This window comes from Eleutherodactylus coqui, chromosome 10 (assembly GCF_035609145.1).
Source record: "Eleutherodactylus coqui strain aEleCoq1 chromosome 10, aEleCoq1.hap1, whole genome shotgun sequence".
Classification (NCBI taxonomy): domain Eukaryota; kingdom Metazoa; phylum Chordata; class Amphibia; order Anura; family Eleutherodactylidae; genus Eleutherodactylus; species Eleutherodactylus coqui.
In genome coordinates, this window is record NC_089846.1 from 97,599,414 (window position 1) to 97,621,648 (window position 22,235).

General features: G+C 45.4%; 1 protein-coding gene across 3 annotated transcripts in view; it reads left to right on the top strand.

Moving 5' to 3' along the window:
- LOC136580755 (salivary glue protein Sgs-3-like) overlaps nucleotides 1–22,235 on the top strand; it is a 39,235-nt gene that overhangs the window by 8,488 nt on the left and 8,512 nt on the right. For 2 of the 3 annotated variants that reach the window (XM_066581584.1, XM_066581582.1), the window contains exons 2-5: nucleotides 13,568–13,663; nucleotides 14,646–14,690; nucleotides 14,789–14,884; nucleotides 15,848–15,892. In XM_066581584.1, coding sequence (XP_066437681.1) covers nucleotides 13,568–13,663; nucleotides 14,646–14,690; nucleotides 14,789–14,884; nucleotides 15,848–15,892 — 282 coding nt within the window. Of the gene's footprint in view, nucleotides 1–12,855; nucleotides 13,470–13,567; nucleotides 13,664–14,645; nucleotides 14,691–14,788; nucleotides 14,885–15,847; nucleotides 15,893–22,235 lie in introns of those variants that run through there. The other variant, XM_066581583.1, reaches the window with a different exon arrangement.

Here is a 22,235-nt window from a genome sequence, read left to right on the forward strand (position 1 = left end):
TAGTGGAGGAAGCATACACCGCCGCAGATACCAGCACCGAGCTGGGGCCCGCAATTCTGGGGGTGGGTAGGACGTGAGCGGTCCCAGACTCTGACTCTGTCCCAGCCTCCACTAAATTCACCCAATGTGCCATCAGGGAGATATAGTGGCCCTGCCCGCCTGTGCTTGTCCACGTGTCCATTGTTAAGTGGACCTTCGCAGTAACCGCGTTGGTGAGGGCGCGTACAATGTTGCGGGAGACGTGGTCGTGCAGGGCTGGGACGGCACATCGGGAAAAGTAGTGGCGACTGGGAACCGAGTAGCGCGGGGCCGCCGCCGCCATCATGTTTTTGAAAGCCTCCGTTTCCACAAGCCTATACGGCAGCATCTCCAGGCTGATCAATTTGGCTATGTGCACGTTTAACGCTTGAGCGTGCGGGTGCGTGGCGGCGTACTTGCGCTTGCGCTCAAACAGTGGCGCTAGCGACGTCTGGACGCTGCGCTGAGAGACATTGCTGGATGGGGCCGAGGACAGCGGAGGTGAGGGTGTGGGTGCAGGCCAGGAGACGGTAGTGCCTGTGTCCTCAGAGGGGGGTTGGATCTCAGTGGCAGGTTGGGGCACAGGGGGAGAGGCAGTGGTGCAAACCGGAGGCGGTGAACGGCCTTCGTCCCACCTTGTGGGGTGCTTGGCCATCATATGCCTGCGCATGCTGGTGGTGGTGGCTCCCCAGCTGATCTTGGCGCGACAAAGGTTGCACACCACTGTTCGTCAGTCATCTGGCGTCTCTGTGAAAAACTGCCACACTGTAGAGCACCTTGACCTCTGCAGGGTGGCATGGCGCGAGGGGGCGCTTTGGGAAACAGTTGGTGGATTATTCGGTCTAGCCCTGCCTCTACCCCTGGCCACCGCACTGGCTCGGCCTGTGCCCACACCCTGACTTGGGCCTCCGCGTCCTCGCCCGCGTCCACGTCCTCTAGGCCTACCCCTACCCCTCAGCATGCTGTATTACCAGTAGTGCAGAAACAGAACTCTGTAATTAAATGTGCCACTTATTGGCCTGTGGTTGGAGGCTGATTTCGCTTACGGAACGCACAGCAAAGCCAAAAAATAATTTTGCGCAGGCCTGCTGTAACACTTAGCTGGCTGCGTATGAATTAGGAGGACAACTACCCCCAGCACAGACCCAGTACACTGAGGACAGTCACAGGCAGCCCAAATAGATTTTTTTCCCTAATGTTTTTGGAAAGGCCCACTGCCTATATTCAATAAATATGTCTTCTGTCCCTGCCTCACCACTACTGGCCCTGGACTATGTATAATTACTGCAGGGCGCAATGCTCTGCACGGCCGATATACAAAAAAAAAAAGTGCAACACTACAAAAAGCAGCCTCCACACTACTGCACACGGTTAGATGTTGCCCTAAGAAGGACCGTTGGGGTTCTTGAAGCCTAAAATAACTCCTAACGCTCACCCTATAGCAGCTCCGGCATCAGCAGCACTTTCCCTGATCTCTGTCAGAATGCATCTGTGGCGAGCCGCGGGAGGGGCCGATTTATATACTCGGGTGACACCTGATCTCGCCAGCCACTCACTGCAGGGGGGTGGTATAGGGCTTGAACGTCGCAGGGGGAAGTTGTAATGCCTTCCCTGTCTTTCTATTGGCCAGAAAAGCGCGCTAACGTCTCAGAGATTAAAGTGAAAGTAACTCGAACATCGCGTGGTACTCGTCACGAGTAATGAGCATCTCGAACACGCTAATACTCGAACGAGTATCAAGCTCGGACGAGTACGTTCGCTCATCTCTAGTGATCAGCACTGGCCAATCAGAGAGCAGTCCATAGTGTGCATTAGGTAGATAGTAAACTGGTGCAGCTATCGAAGATGGCTGAAAATAGGGCCTGACACTGACAGATTGGAGGGGCGGCAGAGAAGAACAACTGTTGGTAATATATCCCTCTCTCTCTCTCCTTTCCCATGACAGAATTTGTCTCAAAATTGGAGGGTTGCTTTAAGGTAGTTGGAAGCAGGTCTTAAAAAAATAGTGATGCTTCAGGTTTAGAAAATTGAATGAGCCAAGCTCTCTGGCTTTATTGAGGATTGAATCTTTCACTCTGAACCAAGGAGATCATGTCTCTGGGTAGTTTGAGTTTGGTCCCGGCCGCTCCTTGAGCCTTGTTGATTATACTCTGTTCTGGGTAGTATTCATTCCACTATTTCCATAAACAGACATTTCAAAGTGTCTGGAACAGATTGGAGGGGCCAGTTCCAGGACATCCTTGATGTGGAGGCTGTTCCTGTGTCCCCTCTAATCCTAGTCTTCAAGTAGATGAACATGTTGTTGAAATGCTTTTGGAAATGTAGAAAGTGCTGTGCTGAAAGATGTGGAGCTTTGAGCTTCTTCTAACATTTCCTCTCAAAAGCCAATCTGCTGGATGTCATGTTTGATATCCTGGAGGTGTTTTGTTATTGGTCCCCAAGCTTTATACAGTAGTTTTTGGATAAATGATTATAAAATGGGAAGGCTGTTGTTGATAAGGGAGCTATTTCTTCCCCAGTCCTCATCCTCAGGGTTGTCTGTGGATTGTGTGTGTGGGATTCTTTGGAATCTTAACAGTTTAACACCACTATTAGATGAGTTGTGAATATTTTTCCTGAAAATTTATCAATATGTTCTTTGTTATTGATTGATTTTTTTGAGAGCTACTGGCTTCCTAGGAGACACTACAGTATTTGACTATATTGAACCAGTGTGTTCAACGCAGAGCTCGCATGACACGCTTTCCATAGGATAACTATGGAAAGCGCAGCCTACTGCACACAAGCAGAAAATCCTAGCGATTTTCTACTTGCGTGATTCAAAACGCGGCATGCCTCGATTCTCCGCAGTGAGCCTATCATTAATATAGGCTCATCACGGAGACCTTTAGGGCTCATGTCCACGGGCAAAATATGATTTAAGATCCGCAGCGGATCTCCCGCATGCGGATCCGCATCCCATAGGGATGCATTGACCACCCGCGGGTAGATAAATACCCGCGGATCGTCAATAAAAGGGATTTAAAAAAAAATGGAGCATGGAAAAATCCGGACCATGCTCCATTTTCGTGCGGGTCTCCCGCGGGGACGGCTCCCGCGGGCTGCTATTGAAGCCTATGGAAGCCGTCCGGATCCGCGGGAGACCTAAAATAGGAATTTAAAGTATTTACCATCCGGCGCGGGCGGGGAAGGTCAGCTGTTCCTCACGGCCGCATCTTCCTTGCTTCGGCTCGGCGGATGTGCCCGGCGCATGCGCGCGGCACGTCGGCGACGTGCCGGCGACGTGCTGCCGGCGTCAGGAATTCATCCGCCGGCCGAAAATGAAGATCCGGCCGTGAGGAACAGCTGATCTTCTCCGCCCGCGCCGGATGGTAAATACTTTTAAATTCTTATTTTCGGCGCTCATGTCCGCGGGGCAGGAGGGACCCGCTGCAGATTCTACATGTAGAATCTGCAGCGGATCTGATTTTCCCCGTGGACATGAGGCCTTAGTGCTCCCCCTCCTCCCCAGTGGACAGGCAGCCTTACAGAGGGGGCAGGCAGACAGTACTATCTGTTCCTACATCATTTACAAAGAAGAACAGGAAGTACTAGCTGTACCTATGTCATTTACATGGTAAAACAGGGAGGCAGTGTTATCGGTAACTGAATCATTTACAGAGACACAGAGGTAGTACTATCTGTGCCTCTATCATTTACAGCAGTGGTGGGAAAAAACAGTATGATCTGCATCTACAATATTTACACAGAGAGATAAGGAGGCTGTATTATCTGTATTTACCTCATGTAGATTAAATATAGACATTCTGGGTGTCAGTGAACTGAAGTGGACTAGGATGGGCCACTTCACAACAGATGGCCACCAGATCTACTACTGTGGACAAGAGGACCACAGAAGAAATGGATTAGCCTTCATGATTAATAATAATGTGGCTGAAGCAGTGCTTAGATACAATCCAAAAAATGATAGAATGATCTCAATTCGAGTTCAGGGTAAGCCATTTAACATCACTGTGATCCAAATATAAGCCCCGACCACAGCTGCTGAAGAAGCAGAAGTAGATCAGTTCTATGCAGATCTGCAGCACCTACTGGATAATACACCAAGAAGAGGCATTATTTTAATTACAGGAGATTGGAATGCTAAGATGGGTAGTCACATGACACCTGGGATCACAGGCAAGCATGGTCTGGGACAACAAAATGAAGTGGGACATAGGCTGAATTTTGCCAGGACAACTCACTGTGCATAACAAACACTGTCTTTCAACAACCTAAAAGGCAGCTTTATAAATGGACTTCACCAGATGGTCAACATCAAAATCAGATTGACTACATCCTTTGCAGCCAAAGGTGGTGGACATCTTGAAAACAAGACCTGGAGCTGACTGTAGTTGAGATCACGAACTTCTTGTTGCACAGTTTAGAATCAGACTGAAGAGAATAAGGAAGACTCACAGATCAGTTAGATATGATCTCACTAATATTCCTAATAAATATGCAGTGGAGGTGAGGCATAGATTTAGGGGACTAGATTTAACAGATAGGGTCCCAGAAGAACTTTGGACTGAAGTTTGCAACATTGTTCAGGAGGTGGCAACAAAGAACGTCCCAAAGAAAAAGCCTAATAAGGCAAGATGGTTGTCTGCTGAGGCACTGGAAGTAACCCAAGAAAGAAGGAAAGCAAAAGGAAACAGTGATAGGCGGAGATATGCCCAATTAAATGCACAATACCTTAGGTTAGCCAGAAGGGATAAGGAATAGAGATGAGCTTGATACTCGTTCGAGTATTAGGGTGTTCGAGATGCTCGTTACTCGAGACGAGTACCATGCGATGTTCGAGTTACTTTCACTTTCATCTCTGAGACGTTAGCGCGCTTTTCTGGCCAATAGAAAGACAGGGAAGGCATTACAACTTCCCCCTGCGACGTTCAAGCCCTATACCACCCCCCTGCAGTGAGTGGCTGGCGAGATCAGGTGTCACCCGAGTATTAAAATCTGCCCGCCCGCGGCTCGCCACAGATGCATTCTGACATAGTTCAGGGAAAGTGCTGTTGGTGCCGGAGCTGCTATAGGGAGAGCGTTAGGAGTGATTTTAGACTTCAAGAACCCCAACGGTCCTTCTTAGGCCATAGAAATCACAGATCGCACTTATCTGCAATCTGCGATTCCTGTTCTCTTCTCTATATGCGCTCAATGGGGCTGGCGGCAGCAGCGCCGACCCCATTGAGAACATATAGAAGACAAATCATTCTTCTCTGCCACAGCTGTAACAGCTGTAACAGCTGTGGCAGAGAAGAACGATGTTTGCCCATTGAATTTTTTTTTTGACACTTTCTTTTTTTTTTGTATTACCGGCGTATAAGATGACCCCCGACTTCAGAGCAGATTTTTCGGGGTTCAAAAGTCATCTTATATGCCAGTATATACGGTATATACTTACCTTGTCCCGGCAGACGGAGTTCAGCGCGGCCGGCCTACAGTGGGTGTGAAGGGGGTGTGAGTCAGACCTGCCCCCTGATTGGCTCAGCGCTGAGTCTGACTCACACCCCCTTCACACCCACTGCCGGCCGCCGCGGCTGACCTCCGTCTGCCGGGACAAGGTAAGTAATAGTATATATATATATATATGTATATTTTTATTTTAACACATTTCTGGATGAATTGCAGGGAAGGGCTTCTATATTTAAGCCCATCCCGACAATTCATCCCGCGCACGCCGGCAGCCCATTGCTTTCAGTGGAACCTGCTGTATTGCCAGCTCCATTGAATTGAATGAGCTAACATCATTCTTCTCTTCCACAGCTGCTACAGCTGTGGCAGAGGAGAACGATCTTTATGCTGACAGTGCGGGGGGGGGGGCCCACTCTTGCCGCTATTGTGGCTTAATAGTGGGACCTGTGAACTTGAGATGCAGCCCAACATGTAGCCCCTCGCCTGCCCTATCCGTTCCTGTGTCGTTCCCATCACTTTCTTGAATTGCCCCGGTTTTCACAAATGAAAACCTTAGCGAGCATCGGCGATATACAAAAATGCTCGGGTCGCCCATTGACTTCAATGGGGTTCGTTACTCGAAACGAACCCTCGAGCATCGCAATAATTTCGTCCCGAGTAACGAGCACCCGAGCATTTTGGTGCTCGCTCATCTCTAATAAGGAAGTATTTCTAAACAAGCAATGCATGGAAGTGGAAGAAAACAATAGAATAGGAAGGACAAAAGACCTCTTCCAGAAAATTAGAAACATAGGAGGTAAATTTGAGGCAAAAATGGGCATGATCAAAAACAAAGATGGCAAGAATCTAACAGAAGGGGAAGAGATCAAGAGAAGGTGGCGAGAATATACGGAAGATCTGTATAGGAAGGATAATAATATCAAGGATAGCTATGAAGATGTGGTGAGTGAATTAGAACCAGACTTCCTGAGGAGTGAGGATGAATAGGCCTTAAGAAGCATTACTAATACCAAGGCAGCAGGAGACAACTGTATCTCAGCTGAACAGTTTAAAATCTTGAAGGATGATGCTGTCAGGGTAATGCATGCCATATGCCAGCAAATATGGAAAACACCAGAATGGCCATCAGATTAGAAAAAAATCAACTTATATCCCCATACCAAAAGAGGTAAACACTAAAGATTGCTCCAACTATCGCACAGTGGCCCTTATCTCACATGCCAGTAAAGTAGTGCTCAAAACCCGTCAAGGTAGACTCCAGCAATTCATGGAGCGAGAGTTGCCACATGTACAAGCCACGTTCAGAAAAGGCAGAGGAACTAGAGACCAAATTGCCAATATCTGATGGAAAATTGGGGCAGGCAGGGAATTTCAGAAAATCATCTATTTCTATTTTAGATTAAAGTAACGATCCGCGCCACCATGTAACAAATAATGGAAATAACTCACCTGGTGCACAGCGGGGTTCCCGTGAAGCGTTAGGGACACCCCGCCTGCACCTGTGGTCCAAGTGTGCTTGTAGTATGTATATGAAGAAACTCCAGATATTCTTCAATGGAGAAGGAGAGCCGCCGGAAAGAAAAATCCCAGAGAAAGAAACTTCCTTCAATGGGTTAAATGAACAAATTTTCAAAGAGAAAAAAGTTTTCTTTCCGCGCTCCTGCTGTAGATTTTCTTGTTTGGAACAAAAACAAACTGTCGTGGCAGACAGTTTTTTTTAGTAATAATAAATTTATTCCAAAACAAATGAAAAAGATTGCATGCAAGAAAGGTTCTTGCTGCGGTAATTATACAACGCGTTTCGGCGTTCTTAGACGCCTTTCTCAAGTATAACAATAGATTGAAAATACATCTTTTAAATAGTGTGTCCTACCTTATGGAGGTGGGAGTTACAGGTGCTCGGTGCGCGCCTTCGTATCATGTCGCTCTGGCGCGGTGTTTGGGCGTCATAGCTCTGTAACGGAGAGGGTGTTCCAGCACAAATGTGCGCTTATCCCGAACGTAAACTCCATAGTGTAGAGGAGAGGAACACTACGGAGAAGGTGTTCCAGTGCACATGAGTTCCGTAATGTGAAGGGGAGGAACGCTAAATACGTAGCTCCCGGTATAGCGCTTTACTGAGAATAACTCCGACCTCCAGAGGAATCCATACAATATTGTTTCTTCAAATTATTTATACAAAATAACAATCTCAATCGATTAATTAAAATTATGAACTATGCTAGTAAAAAGACTAGAAACCTCCTAATGGGATTCTATTACTCGTGTCTAAAAAATAAATACATGCATGTTAAATATATTGTAGGTACTGTGAGGGATATGTGGATATAAACCAAATATAAATATGCATAATGAAAAATACACCTTAAATCGACCCAATATAAATGAATACAAGAATTAATATATAAAAGGGTAATATATTCTCAATTTAAAACTATAAACTACATATTCAATAAATAATATTATTTTAAAATTAGTATCAAAATTTTTCTAAAACCTCATTAAGACCAAATGGAGTTAAAGTATTCATTCTAAAAATCCAAAGCATCTCTCGTGTTCTTAATTTTGCAAAAGAGAGAGTATGAATTTGTTGTAATGGAGTTATTTTCAAATCTTTTGGATTTTTATTGTGTTTCTCCAAAAAATGGCGTGAAACACTATGTTTAGAATAGCCTGTTGTTATATTGAACCTATGTTGGTTAAAGCCCTTCACAGTTGGAACTAAAATTAAAACTTCCAATTTTTATTAGAAATTACTTAAAAACACATTGCGTGGGGGCACAAACAAATAACACAGTAATCCCTAATGAATAGGGCACTGAAAAGACAGACAATAATATCTGGAGGTATCAAATAGACACCTAATCCAGGTAAGTACAAGGCTATGGATACTCAGCCCTTGATAGTAAGATAACTATTAGGGCTTAGTCAGACGGGCGTTTTTTGCCGCGATTTGCGCATGCGCATGTGTCCGGCGAATTTATAAAACCATTGCTTTGCAATGGTATCGGACACATGAGCGCTTTTTATGCGCTCGTCCGAAAAATTATAGGACAAAAAATCGCAGATCGCAGCGATCTGCGATTCCTGTTCGCTTCTGTATATGCGCTCAATGGGGCCGGCGGCAGCAGCGCCGACCCCATTGAGAACATATAGAAGACAAATCATTCTTCTCTGCCACAGCTGTAACAGCTGTGGCAGAGAAGAACGATGTTTGCCCATTGAATTCAATGGAGCATCAATACAGCCGCTCCATTGAAAGCAATGGGCTGCCGGCGTGCGCGGGGTGAATTGTCGGGAAGGGGTTAAATATATAAACCCTTCCCTGCAATTCATGCTAAAATGTGTTAAAATAAAAAAAAATTGTATACTCACCTTTCCGCTGCAGCCGTAGTCCAGCCGCGGCCGCTGTCAGTTCTCCTGAACTGCTTCTCGGCACTATTCAGCCGGCGGGGCTTTAAAATCAGAGGCTGGAATCGGCACATGTGATGGGGGCGGAGCTTCGCGATGATGCGTACAAGGGGGCGGAGCCAAATGCCGGTGATGCCGAGCCGAGCCGAATGGAGAAGATAGATCTGCGCAAGCTCATCTAAAAAAGCAAGAAGACACCGAAGTTAGACGGAGCCATGGCAACGGGGACGCCAGCAACGGAGCAGGTAAGTGAATAACTTCTGTATGGCTGATATTTAATGCACGATGTACATTACAAAGTGCATTAATATGGCCATACAGAAGTGCTTAACCCCACTTGCTTTCGCGAGACAACCCCTTTAAGCACGCCTTTTTTTCTATTAATTTATACTACAACTATTGCCTCATCACGGCAATTATGTCATTGAAAATTACTCAGTGTATTTGCTAACACCTATCACTGAGCACCGATTAAGTGTATTAATGACATAATAACATGCACTTTCAGGTTACAATGGCAACCATTACTGATATTATGATATAATAGAGCGGTCATCATCAGCCCCTCGCTTATTGTTTTTTCTTGCCATTGACCTGTAAAGTTTACGAGTTCATCTACTATCAATAGCTAAACTTTTTTCGTCTGCCCTGGACACACATACAATGTTCACAACATCTGGCCCAACCTCATGGAACATGACCATACCTACTGTCTAATAAATACGTTGTAAACCCTATATACTCCTGATGAACCGCTATGCATCAGCGGAGAAACGCGTCGAGTAACAAATAAATGACATGGGGAATATGAATAGTTCAGAAATAACAAATAAAGGAAGTGTGTAATATGAATGGAAACATTTCATACAACCAATCATATAAGATCTTCCAGGCCATTGTTTCAATTCATTGACATCTAATTTGATTGTAACTTCAGAGAAATTTTTTTTATTATTATAGTGCATTTTTTATATTAAGATATGTAAAATAATCATGTTGCTTGGACAGTATTGACAGCAAATACCTCCTGGTTCTCCATAACCAATACGAGCACGTCATTTTTCTACTGCCCAGTAAAAGTATAGTAGTTACATCTATGAATTAAACTCTGGACAGTCTGTTTGTCGATATATACAAACAGTTCAGCAGTACATCTATGCACTATAAGGGTGCCTACCCACTTGCGATTTTTTTTCCTGTGATGTTTTGCGTTTTTTCTCAAGAGCAATTAGTATAGAATGTGTTCTTGTCCATCTGGTTTTTTTTTCCGTTTCGTGGGGTTTTTTCACATAGGAACTGTCAGTTGCATATGTCTCCTTATTTTTCTCTTAATGCACCCATGATTGTCAATGGAGGGCTGCAAAAAACGCGCAAAAAGCACCGCGGAAAACGCGCAAAAAACGCACGAAAACGCCGCGCTTTTCACGCTCGAAAATCAGCAACGCAAGTGGGTAGGCACCCTAATAGTTATCTTACTATCAAGGGCTGAGTATCCATAGCCTTGTACTTACCTGGATTAGATGTCTATTTGATACCTCCAGATATTATTGTCTGTCTTTTCAGTGCCCTATTCATTAGGGATTACTGTGTTATTTGTTTGTGCCCCCACGCTATGTGTTTTTAAGTCATTTCTAATAAAAATTGGAAGTTTTAATTTTAGTCCCAACTGTGAAGGGCTTTATTCTAAATCTCTTGTGGACTTTCTGCTCTCTGTGACACCTATGTTGGTTAACCCTTATGTTTAAAGTAGTCGTGGTGCGTCCTATACATAGGACGCACCACGAATACTTTAAACATAAGGGTTAACCAACATAGGTTCAATATAATATATTGGGTCGATTTAAGATGTATTTTTCATTATGCATATTTATATTTGGTTTATATCCACATATCCCTCACAGTACCTACAATATATTTAACATGCATGTATTTATTTTTTAGACACGAGTAATAGAATCCCATTAGGAGGTTTATAGTCTTTTTACTAGCATAGTTCATAATTTTAATTAATCGATTGAGATTGTTATTTTGTATAAATAATTTGAAGAAACAATATTGTATGGATTCCTCTGGAGGTCGGAGTTATTCTCAGTAAAGCGCTATACCGGGAGCTACGTATTTAGCATTCCTCTCCTCTACACTACGGAGCTTACGTTCGGGATAAGCGCACATTTGTGCTGGAACACCCTCTCCGATACAGAGCTATGACGCCCAAACACCGCGCCAGAGCGACATGATACGAAGGCGCGCGCCGAGCACCTGTAACTGCCACCTCCATAAGGTAGGACACACTATTTAAAAGATGTATTTTCAATCTATTGTTATACTTGAGAAAGGCGTCTAAGAACGCTGAAACGCGTTGTACAATTACCGCAGCAAGGATTTTTCTTGCATGCAATCTTTTTCATTTGTTTTGGAATAAATTTATTATTACTAAAAAAAACTGTCTGCCACGACAGTTTGTTTTTGTTCCAAACAAGAAGATCCACAGCAGGAGCGCGGAAAGAAAACTTTTTTCTCTTTGAAAATCTATTTCTATTTTATTGATTATTCTAAAGCCTTTGACTGTGTGGATCATAATAAATTGTGGCAAGCTCTTGGTGGTATGGGGATAGTAAGTCACCTTGTATGCCTCCTGAGGAATCTGTATAACGTCCAAGTAGCAACAGTAAGAACAGACGATGGAACAACAGATTGGTTTAAGATTGGGAAAGGAGCACAGCAGGGGTGTATACTCTCACCCTACCTATTCAACTTGTATGCAGAACACATCATGTGACGAGCCGGACTTGATGATTCCAAGGCTGGAGTTAAAAATCACTGGAAGAATCATTAACAATCTTAGATATGCAGATGATACAACTTTGATGGCTGAAAGCGAGGAGGAACTGAGGAGCCTTATTACCAAGGTGAAAGAAGAAAGTGCAAAAGCTGGGTTGCAGTTAAACATCAAAAAAACCAAGATGATGGCAACCAGATTGATTGACAAATCGCAAGAAGAGGAAGAAAACGTGAAGGCAGTGACAGGCTCATATTTCTAGGCTCAAAGACATCACACTGACAACGAAGGTCCGCATAGTTAAAGCAATGGTTTTCCCCATAGTAAACCATGGATGTGAGTGCTGGACCATAACTGTGCTGTGTTGGAGGAAAATGCTGAAAGTGCCTTGGACCGAAGAAGATGAAACCAGTCCATACTCCAGAAAAAAAAAGCCAGACTGCTCACTCGAGGGAATGATATTAAAGGCAAAACTGAAGTACTTTGGCCACAAAATGAGAAGACAGGATACCTTGGAGAAGATGCTGATATTGAGGAAAGTGGAAGACTAAAAGAAGAGGGGCCGAACAAAGGGCAAGATGGATGGATGATAACCTTCAGGTGGCGGACTGGACCTTGGTGGAGATGGGGGTGGTGACAGCCGACAAGAAGCTATGGCATGGGCTGGTCCATGAGATCAAGAAGAGTCGGAAGCAACTGAATGAATAAACAACAACATCATCTACTGGGAGAGACAGAGGCAGCATTATCTGTAACTACATCATTTACAGGGGGGCAGGCAGACGGTACTATCTGTTCCTACATCATTTACAGAGTAATAAGGAGAGGAAGTACTAGCTATACCTATATCATTTACAGGGTAGAGCAGGGATGTAGTACTATCGGTAACTGAATCATTTACAGAGACAGAGGCAGTATTATATGTACCTACATCATAGACAGGGAGGAATAGGGGGGCAGCACTTTCTGTAGGTACATAATTTTCAGGGAGGGACACACAGGCAGTACTATCTGTGCCTACATAATATACATTGAGAGACAGAGCAACAGCACTATCTGTACCTACATCATATACTGAGAGACATTGAAGCAGTGCTGTCTGTTCCAACATAATTCACATGAAGAGACAGGCAGCACTATCTAAACCGCCTAATTCCACATTGCTGTGGAGGAAGGGCTACTGTAAAGATGTTAAAAGACTCTTTTGGATCTGGGTTACTTCTACTAGTGTTTATTATCTATTGCTTATAGCTCAATAAATAATTATGCCTACGGCCCAATGTCCACGTGCGGGTTTTATTCATAAAATCTGTGCGTGGTCCCCGCACGGGAGATCCGTGCGTCTTGCTGCCCATAGGGATGCATTAGCATCAGTAGGGCAGCTAAAAGCATGCAGATGGGATTTTGGTGTGTGGGTCGCACGCACGGGAAGCAATCGCAGCATGCTCCATTTTCCTGCGGATGTGCTGCATGGGCGGCTCCCGTGGCTTTCACTGAAACCAATGGAAGCTGTCCAGATCCCGTGTCACAGACACAGCTGTTTTTGTGCTGTGTTGTGGATACGCAGGAAAGCAGGAGATTTAAAAGAAAAAAAGGTCTGCACAGCGCATTCACGCGGCACACTACTGGCTTGCGGAGCACATCCGCCTGCCAGAAGAAGGAAGATCCGGCCTGCAGAGAGGAGAGCTCCGCAGCGGTCAGAGAGGGTAAGAAAATATATTTTCTCTCACCATGGCCACGGGCCTAATTGTTTTTGGTGCAGCTACTACAACACCTCCGACCACAACTACTACACGCCAGACCACACGTGAGTTACTTTTACTATGTACTAAGAATGAGATTATACATTTTGTTTTATAAGAATCTGATTAGTATTTTCTAATGAAAAATCTCTCCATTAAACAGAAGGCGCCCCGTGCCCGTGTACTGAAGAATGCCCCCAACATCTACTGTTTCTAGGCCTCTGCATTAGTCCTGGTTCCCCATCATGCCCCTGTCCCCGTAAGTAACGTCCAGTTAATACAGCACAGAACTACGCACCTTATTACATGTCTAAAAGAAAAGCCGGTTGTGATGCTCAGAGCGACCTCAAAATTACTACAATTATAAATGTCTGTAAAATTCAAAAAGTCAAAGAAACTTTCCCTCCAGCTTGGCTTGTAGCATTAGGACATCCGCCAGTAATTTCTGTACCTAAATCATATACATGGAGAGATAGAGAGGGAGTACTATCTGAACCTACATCATATACAGAGAGACAGGGAGGCAGTACTATCTGAACCTACATCATATACAGAGAGACAGGGAGTCAGCACTATCTGTACCCACATTATTTACAAGCAGAGACAGGGAGGCAGTACTATCTGTGTCTACATCATTTACAGGGGAAAACATGGAAGCACTGTACCTTGTTGGTACCATTATGGTATCTACCTACATCACTTATAGGGAAAGACAGGGAGGCAGTACTATCTGAATGTATATCACTTACAAGGTGAGAAGGCAAGGCAGTTCTATGTAAAACTATATCATTTATAGGAAGAGACAGGGAGGCAGCTAGAGATGAGCGAGCGTACTCGGATAAGCACTACTCGCTCGAGTAATTGGCTTTATCCCAGTATCGCTGTGCTCGGGTCTGAAGATTCGGGTGCCGCTGCGGCTGACAGGTGAGTCGCAGCGGGGAGCAGGGGAGAGCGGGCGGGAGAGAAGGAGAGAAAGATCTTACCTCCGTTCCTCCCCGCTCTCCCCTGCAGCTCCCCGCTCCGTGCCGGCACCCGAATCTTTAGCCCCGAGCACAGCGATACTCGGATAAAGCCAATTACTCGAGCGAGTAGTGCTTATCCGAGTACGCTCGCTCATCTCTAGAGGCAGCTAATGTAAAAAATGGTAAAAGAGCCTTTTGGATCTGGGTTATATCTCGTAGTGTCTATTATCTATTGGTTATATATCAATAAATAACTGTGCCTAATTGTTTTTTGTGCAGCTACTACAACACCTCCGACCACAACTACTACACGCCGGACCACACGTGAGTTACTTTTACTATGTACTAAAAATGAGATTCTAAGTTTTGTTTTTTAAGAATCTGATTAATATTTTCTAATGAAAAATCTCTCCATTAAACAGAAGGCGCCCCGTGCCCGTGTACTGAAGAATGCCCCCAATCTCTACAGTTTCTAGGCCTCTGCAGTATTCTTGGTTCCCGATCATGCCCCTGTCCCCGTAAGTAACGTCCAGTTAATACAGCACAAAACTACGCACCTTATTACACATCTAACAGAGAGGCCGGTTGTGATGCTGAGATTGACCACAATTACCATACTTATAAATGTCCGTAGACTTCAAAGAAACTTTCCCTCCAGCTTGGCTTGTAAAACATTACGTTTCTATAACAGGCAAATCTTGTAGCATTAGGACATCCAACAGTCATATCTGTACCTGCATCATATACAGAGAGAGACAGGGAAGCAGTACTATTTGTACCTACATCATATACAGGGAGGCAGTACTGTCTGAACCTACATCATATACAGAAAGAGACAGGGAGACGCTATATGTACCTACATCACATATAGAGAGAGACAGGGAGACAGTACTATCTTTACCTACATCATATACAGGAAGAGATAGAGAGGGATAACTATCTGTACCTACATCATATACAGAGAGGGTCAGGGAGGCAATACTATCTGAAGCTACATCATATATAGAGATACAGGGAAGCAGCACTATCTGCACTATATTATTTACAAGCAGGGACAGGGAGGCAGTGATATCTGTGCCTACATTACTTTGAGGGGGAACCGGGAAGCAGTACTATTTGTTTCTGTATCATTTACAGTAGTGGAGGGTGAAACCATTAAGGTTTCTAACTACATCACTTACAGGGAGAGACAGGGAGGCAGTACTATCTGTATGTATATCATTTACAAGGTGAGAAGGCAAGGCAGTTCTATCTAAAACTGCATCATTTATAGAAAGAGACAGGGAGGCAGTACTATCTGTATGTATATAATTTACATTAAGCGAAAGGCAGTGCTTAGTGCCAAATTCCACATTACTCTGGAGGATGTGCAACTGTAAAAATTGTAAAAGAGCCTTTTAGATCTGGGCTATGTCTAGTAGTGTTTATTTTCTATTGGTTATAGCTCAATAAATAACTGTGCCTAATTGTTTTTTGTGCAGCTAGTACAACACCTCCGACCACAACTAGTACACGCCGGACCACACGTAAGTTACTTTTACTATGTACTAAAAATGAGATTCTAAATTTTGTTTTATAAGAATCTGATTAATATTTTCTAATGAAAAATCTCTCCATAAGTAAAGCCAAGTTAATACAGCACAGAACTACGCATCTTATTACACGTCTAAAAGAAAAGCCGGTTGTGATGCTCAGAGGGACCACAAAATTACTAAACTTATAAATGTCCGAAAAATTCAAAAAGTCAAAGAAACTTTCCCTCCAGCTTGTCTTGTAGCATTAGGACATCCGACAGTAATTTCTGTATCTACATCATATACATGGAGAGATAGAGAGGGAGTACTATCTGAACCTACATCATATACAGAGAGACAGGGAGGCAGTACTATCTGAACCTACATCATATACAGAGAGACAGAGAGGCAGTACTATCTGTACCCACATTATTTACAGTTAATACAACACAGGACTACGCATCTTATTACACGTCTAAAAGAGAAGCCGGTTGTGATGCTGAGAGTGACGACAAAATTATTACACATATAAATGTCCATAGACTTCAAAGAGTCAAAGAAACTTTCCCTCCAGCTTGGCTTGTAAAAAATTATGTTTCCACAACATGCAAATCTTGTAGCATTAGGAAATCCGACAGTCATATCTGTACCTACATCATATACTGAGAGAGATGGAGAGACAGTGCTATCTGTACCTACATTATATAGAGAGAGAAAGGGAGGCAGTACAATCTGTACCTACATCATCTATAAAGAGAGACAGGGAGGTAGTACTATCTGTACGTACATCATATACAGAGAGACAGGGAGGTAGTACTATCTGTACCTACATCATATACAGGAATAGATAGATAGTCAGTACTATGTGTACCTACATCAAATACGGGAAGAGACAGGGAGGCAGAACTGTCTATACCTATGTTATATACAGGAAGAGAAAAAAAGACAATTCTATTTGTACCTACTTTATGTACGAACTGTATAGTGCTTTCTGTGCCTACATCACTTACAAGGAAAGACATGAATGGGTGATCAATGAGTAGAACAGGTTACCACGGGAGGTGACGAGTTCTCCTTCAATGGAAGTGTTCAAACAAAGGCTGGACATATATCTGTCTGGGATGATTTAGTGAATCTGCACTGAGCAGGGGGCTGGACCTGATGACCCTGGGAGGTCCCTTCCAACTGTGAAAGCAGTACAATCTGTTCCAATATCCTTTACAATGAAGTAGAAAAAGGTATCTTAGTTCCTTAGCACTACACATACACCTATAGAGGAGTGCAAAAGGTCAGAAATAGTATCACTTCACTGGGTAATCTGGAAACAGCCATCCCCCCCACTCCCCCCCCCCCCCACCCCCATCCAAGTGTGCCTTCAAAGAATGCAATCAATGGTAGTATTTCGTTTTATTTTGTTTATTCAAACATAATAAAATACAATCAGGACAACGCGTTTCGGGCCACACTACCCATTTATAAAGCCTAATAATATCTTACATAGTGCTCACTTATATATCTCCATCTTAATGAACGCTGTGGGCTATTACGGGCGCTCCAATCGCCAAAGACTCCATAGAGTCGAAACGTCACTTTTTGCGCTGGGAGGAATAAAGGCTATTTATCTACACCTATACTGCTGCCATCTTTACCATTTTTGGATCTGCTGTTATTTTGGTCTGCTTTGGATCCAGACCTTTTGCTGGCTTTGCATGATACCTGTCCAGCCCTGCTTGGATGAATAATGTGCTGCTGACATCTTACTGTTTATGTTATCGGTGCTCCAATTATGACATCAGTAAAAATCCAATTACGACATCAGTTTCCCTTCACTTTTCCTCATTAGCACCTAAAGAATGGTTGTGCCAAATTTCATGTTTGCACGGCACCGGGAAGTTAAAGAATTAAATTAGGTACATTACACAGGGGTGCCAATACTTTTGCTCTTAGCATTTAATTTTCAAGTTGTAACCTCTTTACTTCTCCTATTTAGGACCTAAAGAATGGTTGTGCCCCATTTCATGTTTGTACGACACCGGGAAGTTACATTACATAGGGGTGCCAATACTTTTGCATTTAGCATTGAATAATCAAGTTGTGACTAGAGATGAGCGAACGTACTCGGATAAGCACTACTCGTCCGAGTAATGTGCCTTATCCGAGTACCGCTGTACTCGTGCTGAAAGATTCGGGACGCGCTGCGGAGCGGGGAGCTGCAGGGGAGAGCGGGGAGGAACGGAGGGGAGATCTTTCTCTCCTTCTCTCCCGCCCGCTCTGCCCCGCTCCCCGCTGCGACTCACCTGTCAGCAGCGGAGCGCCCCGAATCTTTCAGCACGAGTACAGCGGTACTCGGATAAGGCACATTACTCGGACGAGTAGTGCTTATCCGAGTACGTTCGCTCATCTCTAGTTGTGACCCCTTTTCTTTCCTTTTTGGGAACTAAAGAATGGTTGTGCCAAATTTCATTTTTGTACAACACCGGGAAGTTACATTACATAGGGGTTCCAATACGTTTGTACTTAGCATTGAATATTCAAGTTGTGACCCCTTTTCTTTCCTTTTTAGGAACTAAAGAATGGTTGTGCCAAATTTCATTTTTGTATGACACCGGGAAGTTACATTACATAGGGGTTCCAATACATTTGTACTTAGCATTGAATATTTAAGCTGTGACCCCTTTATTTTTCCTATTTAGGACCTAAAGAATGGTTGTGCCAAATTTCATTTTTGTACGACATCGGGAAGTTAGAGAATCAGATTTTGTACATTACACAGGGGTGCCAATAATATTGTGCTTAGCATACAATTTTCGAGTTGTGATCCCTTTACTTTTCCTATTTAGGACCTAAAGAATGCTCCTGCCAAATTGCATGTTTGTATGACATCTGGAAGTTAGAGAATTTGTGGCAAGTCAGTCAATCAGTGAGTGAGGGCTTCCACCTTTATATATATATTGATATCGAGAAAATACCTTGGTTACACCAGATAGTCATCTCCCCTCTTTCAATATCAGCCACAGCTGGTTGGACCAAACACACAGCCGGCAGTGCACCAATAGACTGCAGTTGCCGTCTTGTAGTGGTAGGGGGGAGCACCAACCCTCGGGGAGAGTCTGCAGCGTGGAATTGGATTTCGGCTCCTCCAAGTAACAGTCCTCCTCTCTCTGAATGTTTTCCATAGCTGGCACTACAACAGTATATGGCCTCCTAGTTAAGTGGTTGGGTCGCAATTGCAACTCCTGCAAACCCTAGCAGTATGCCAGTGGTCAGTACCTTCATCATTTACAGGGAGAGACAGAGAGGAAGAACTATCCATACCTATGTCATTTACGGGGAGAGAAGGGGAGGCAGTACTATTGAAAACTAAATCATTTACAGGGAGAGACAGGGGGGGCAGCACTCTCTGTACCTACATTATTTACAGGAAGAGACAGGCAGTACTATCTAAAGTGACAAATTGCACATTACTGTTGAGGATGGATAACTGTAAAAATGGGACATCTAGTAATGTTTATTATTAGAGATGAGCGAGCGTACTCATCCGAGCTTGATACTCCTTCGAGTATTAGGGTGTTCGAGATGCTCGTTACTCGAGACGAGCACCACGCGGTGCTCGACTCCATTACATTTATTCCCTGAGAAATTAACGCGCTTTTCTGGCCAATAGAAGCACAGGGAAGGCATTACAACTTCCTCCTGTGACGTTCCAGCCCTATCCCACCCCCCCTGCAGTGAGTGGCTGGGGAGATCAGATGACACCCGAGTATTTAAATCTGCCCCGCCCACGGCTCGCCACAGATGCATGGTGACAGAGATCAGGGAAAGTGCTGTCTTGCTGTAGCTGCTATAGGGAGAGTGTTAGGTGTTATATTCATCTTCAAGAACCCCAACGGTCCTTCTTAGGGCCACATCTGACCGTGTGCACTACTGTTGAGGCTGCTTTTAGCAGTGTTGCACTTTTTTTTTTGTATATCGGGCGTGCAGACCATAGTGTCCTCAGTCTGCAGTCATTTTACTCAGTATAGGGGCAGTACTGGTGAGGCAGGGACAGTGGTACAGGAAAAGAGGTATACTGGCTATATAGGCAGTGGGCTTTTTCAAAAAAATTGGGGAAAAATACTATATTTGGGCTGCCTGTGACTGTCTTTAGTTTACTGCGTGTCTGCTGGGGGTAGTTGTCGCTAATTAATAACCAACTAAGCGTTACAGCAGGCTTGCGCATAATTGTTTCCTGGCTCTGCTGCGCCCGTTACATGACCGCCGTCTATCCCGCCACAGGGAAACAGTACACATTATATCCGCTGCATGCGGTGTCTCTGGTTTTTCACCTCACCATTTAAAGAAATTGAGGCAAAATACTTAAGGCCTACCACTGGGCTTTGTCCACTTCACTGGTTCTGCGCTGTGCATTGTAGCAGCTCAGTCATACGCACCTAGGTCTCACTACAGGCTTGCGCATAATTGTTTCCTGGCTCTGCTGTGCGTTTCGTAAGCGAAGTCAGCCTCCAACCACAGGCCAATAAGCGGCACATTTAATTACAGCGTTCTGTTTCTGCTCTACTCGTAGTACACCATGCTGAGGGGTAGGGGTAGGCCTAGAGGACGTGGACGTGGACGCAGGCGAGGACGCGGAGGCCCAAGTGAGGGTGTGGGCACAGGCCGAGCTCCTGGTCCAGGTGTATCGCAGCTGACTGCTGCGGGATTAGGAGAGAGGCAAGTTTCTGGGGTCCCTAAATTCATCGCACAATTAATGGGTCCACGCGGGAGACCTTTATTAGAAACTGAGCAGTGTGAGCAGGTCCTGTCGTGGATGGCAGAAAGTGCATCCAGCAATCTATCGACCACCCAGTCTTCTACGCCGTCCACAGCTGCAACTCTGAATCCTCTGGCTGCTGCTCCCCCTTCCTCCCAGCCTCCTCACTCCATGAAAATGACACATTCTGAGGAGCAGGCAGACTCCCAGGAACTGTTCTCGGACCCCTGCCGAGATTGGGCAGCAATGGTTCCTCTCCCACCGGAGGAGTTTGTCGTGACCAATGCCCAACCTTTGGAAAGTTCCCGGGGTCCGGGGGATGAGACTGGGGACTTCCAGCAACTGTCAGTGGGTGAGGAGGACGATGACGATGAAACACAGTTGTCTATCAGTGAGGTAGTAGTAATTTCAGTAAGTCCGAGGGAGGAGCGCACAGAGGATTCGGAGGAAGAGCAGCTGGACGATGAGGTGACTGACCCCACCTGGTTTGCTAAGCCTACTGAGGACAGGTCTTCAGAGGGGGAGGCAAGTGCAGCAGCAGGGCAGGTTGGAAGAGGCAGTGCGTTGGCCAGGGGTAGAGGCAGGGCCAGACCGAATAACCCACCAACTGTTTCCCAAAGCGCCCCCTCGCGCCATGCCACCCTGCAGAGGCCGAGGTGCTCAAAGGTCTGGCAGTTTTTCACTGAGAGTGCAGACGACCGACGAACTGTGGTGTGCAAGGTTTGTCGCACCAAGATCAGCCGGGGAGCCACCACCACCAGCCTCACCACCACCAGCATGCGCAGGCATATGATGGCCAAGCACCCCACAAGGTGGGACGAAGGCCGCTCACCGCCTCCGGTTTGCACCACTGCCTTTCCCCCTGTGCCCCAACCTGCCACTGAGATCCAACCCCCCTCTCAGGACACAGGCACGACCGTCTCCCGGCCGGCACACACGCTCACCTCCGCTGTCCTCGGTCCCATCCACCAAAGTCTCTCAGCGCAGCGTCCAGCCATCGCTAGCGCAACTGTTTGAGCGCAAGCGCAAGTACGCCGCCACGCACCCGCACGCTCAAGCGTTAAACGTGCACATAGCCAAATTGATCAGCCTGGAGATGCTGCCGTATAGGCTTGTGGAAACGGAGGCTTTCAAAAACACGATGGCGGCGGCGGCCCCTCGCTACTCGGTTCCCAGTCGCCACTACTTTTCCCGATGTGCCGTCCCAGCCCTGCACGACCACGTCTCCCGCAACATTGTACGCACCCTCACCAACGCGGTTACTGCCAAGGTCCACTTAACAACGGACACGTGGACAAGCACAGCCGGGCAAGGCCACATTGGGTGAATTTAGTGGAGGCTGGGACCGAGTCAGAGCCTGGGACCACTAACGTCCTACCCACCCCCAGAATTGCGGGCCCCAGCTCGGTGCTAGTATTTGCGGCGGTGTATGCTTCCTCCACTAAACCACCCTCCTCCTCCAACGCAACCTCTGTCTCGCAATCAAGATGTGTCAGCAGCAGCACGTCGCCACCAGTCGGTGTCGCGCAGCGTGGCAGCACAGCGGTGGGCAAGCGTCAGCAGGCCGTGCTGAAACTACTCAGCTTAGGAGAGAAGAGGCACATG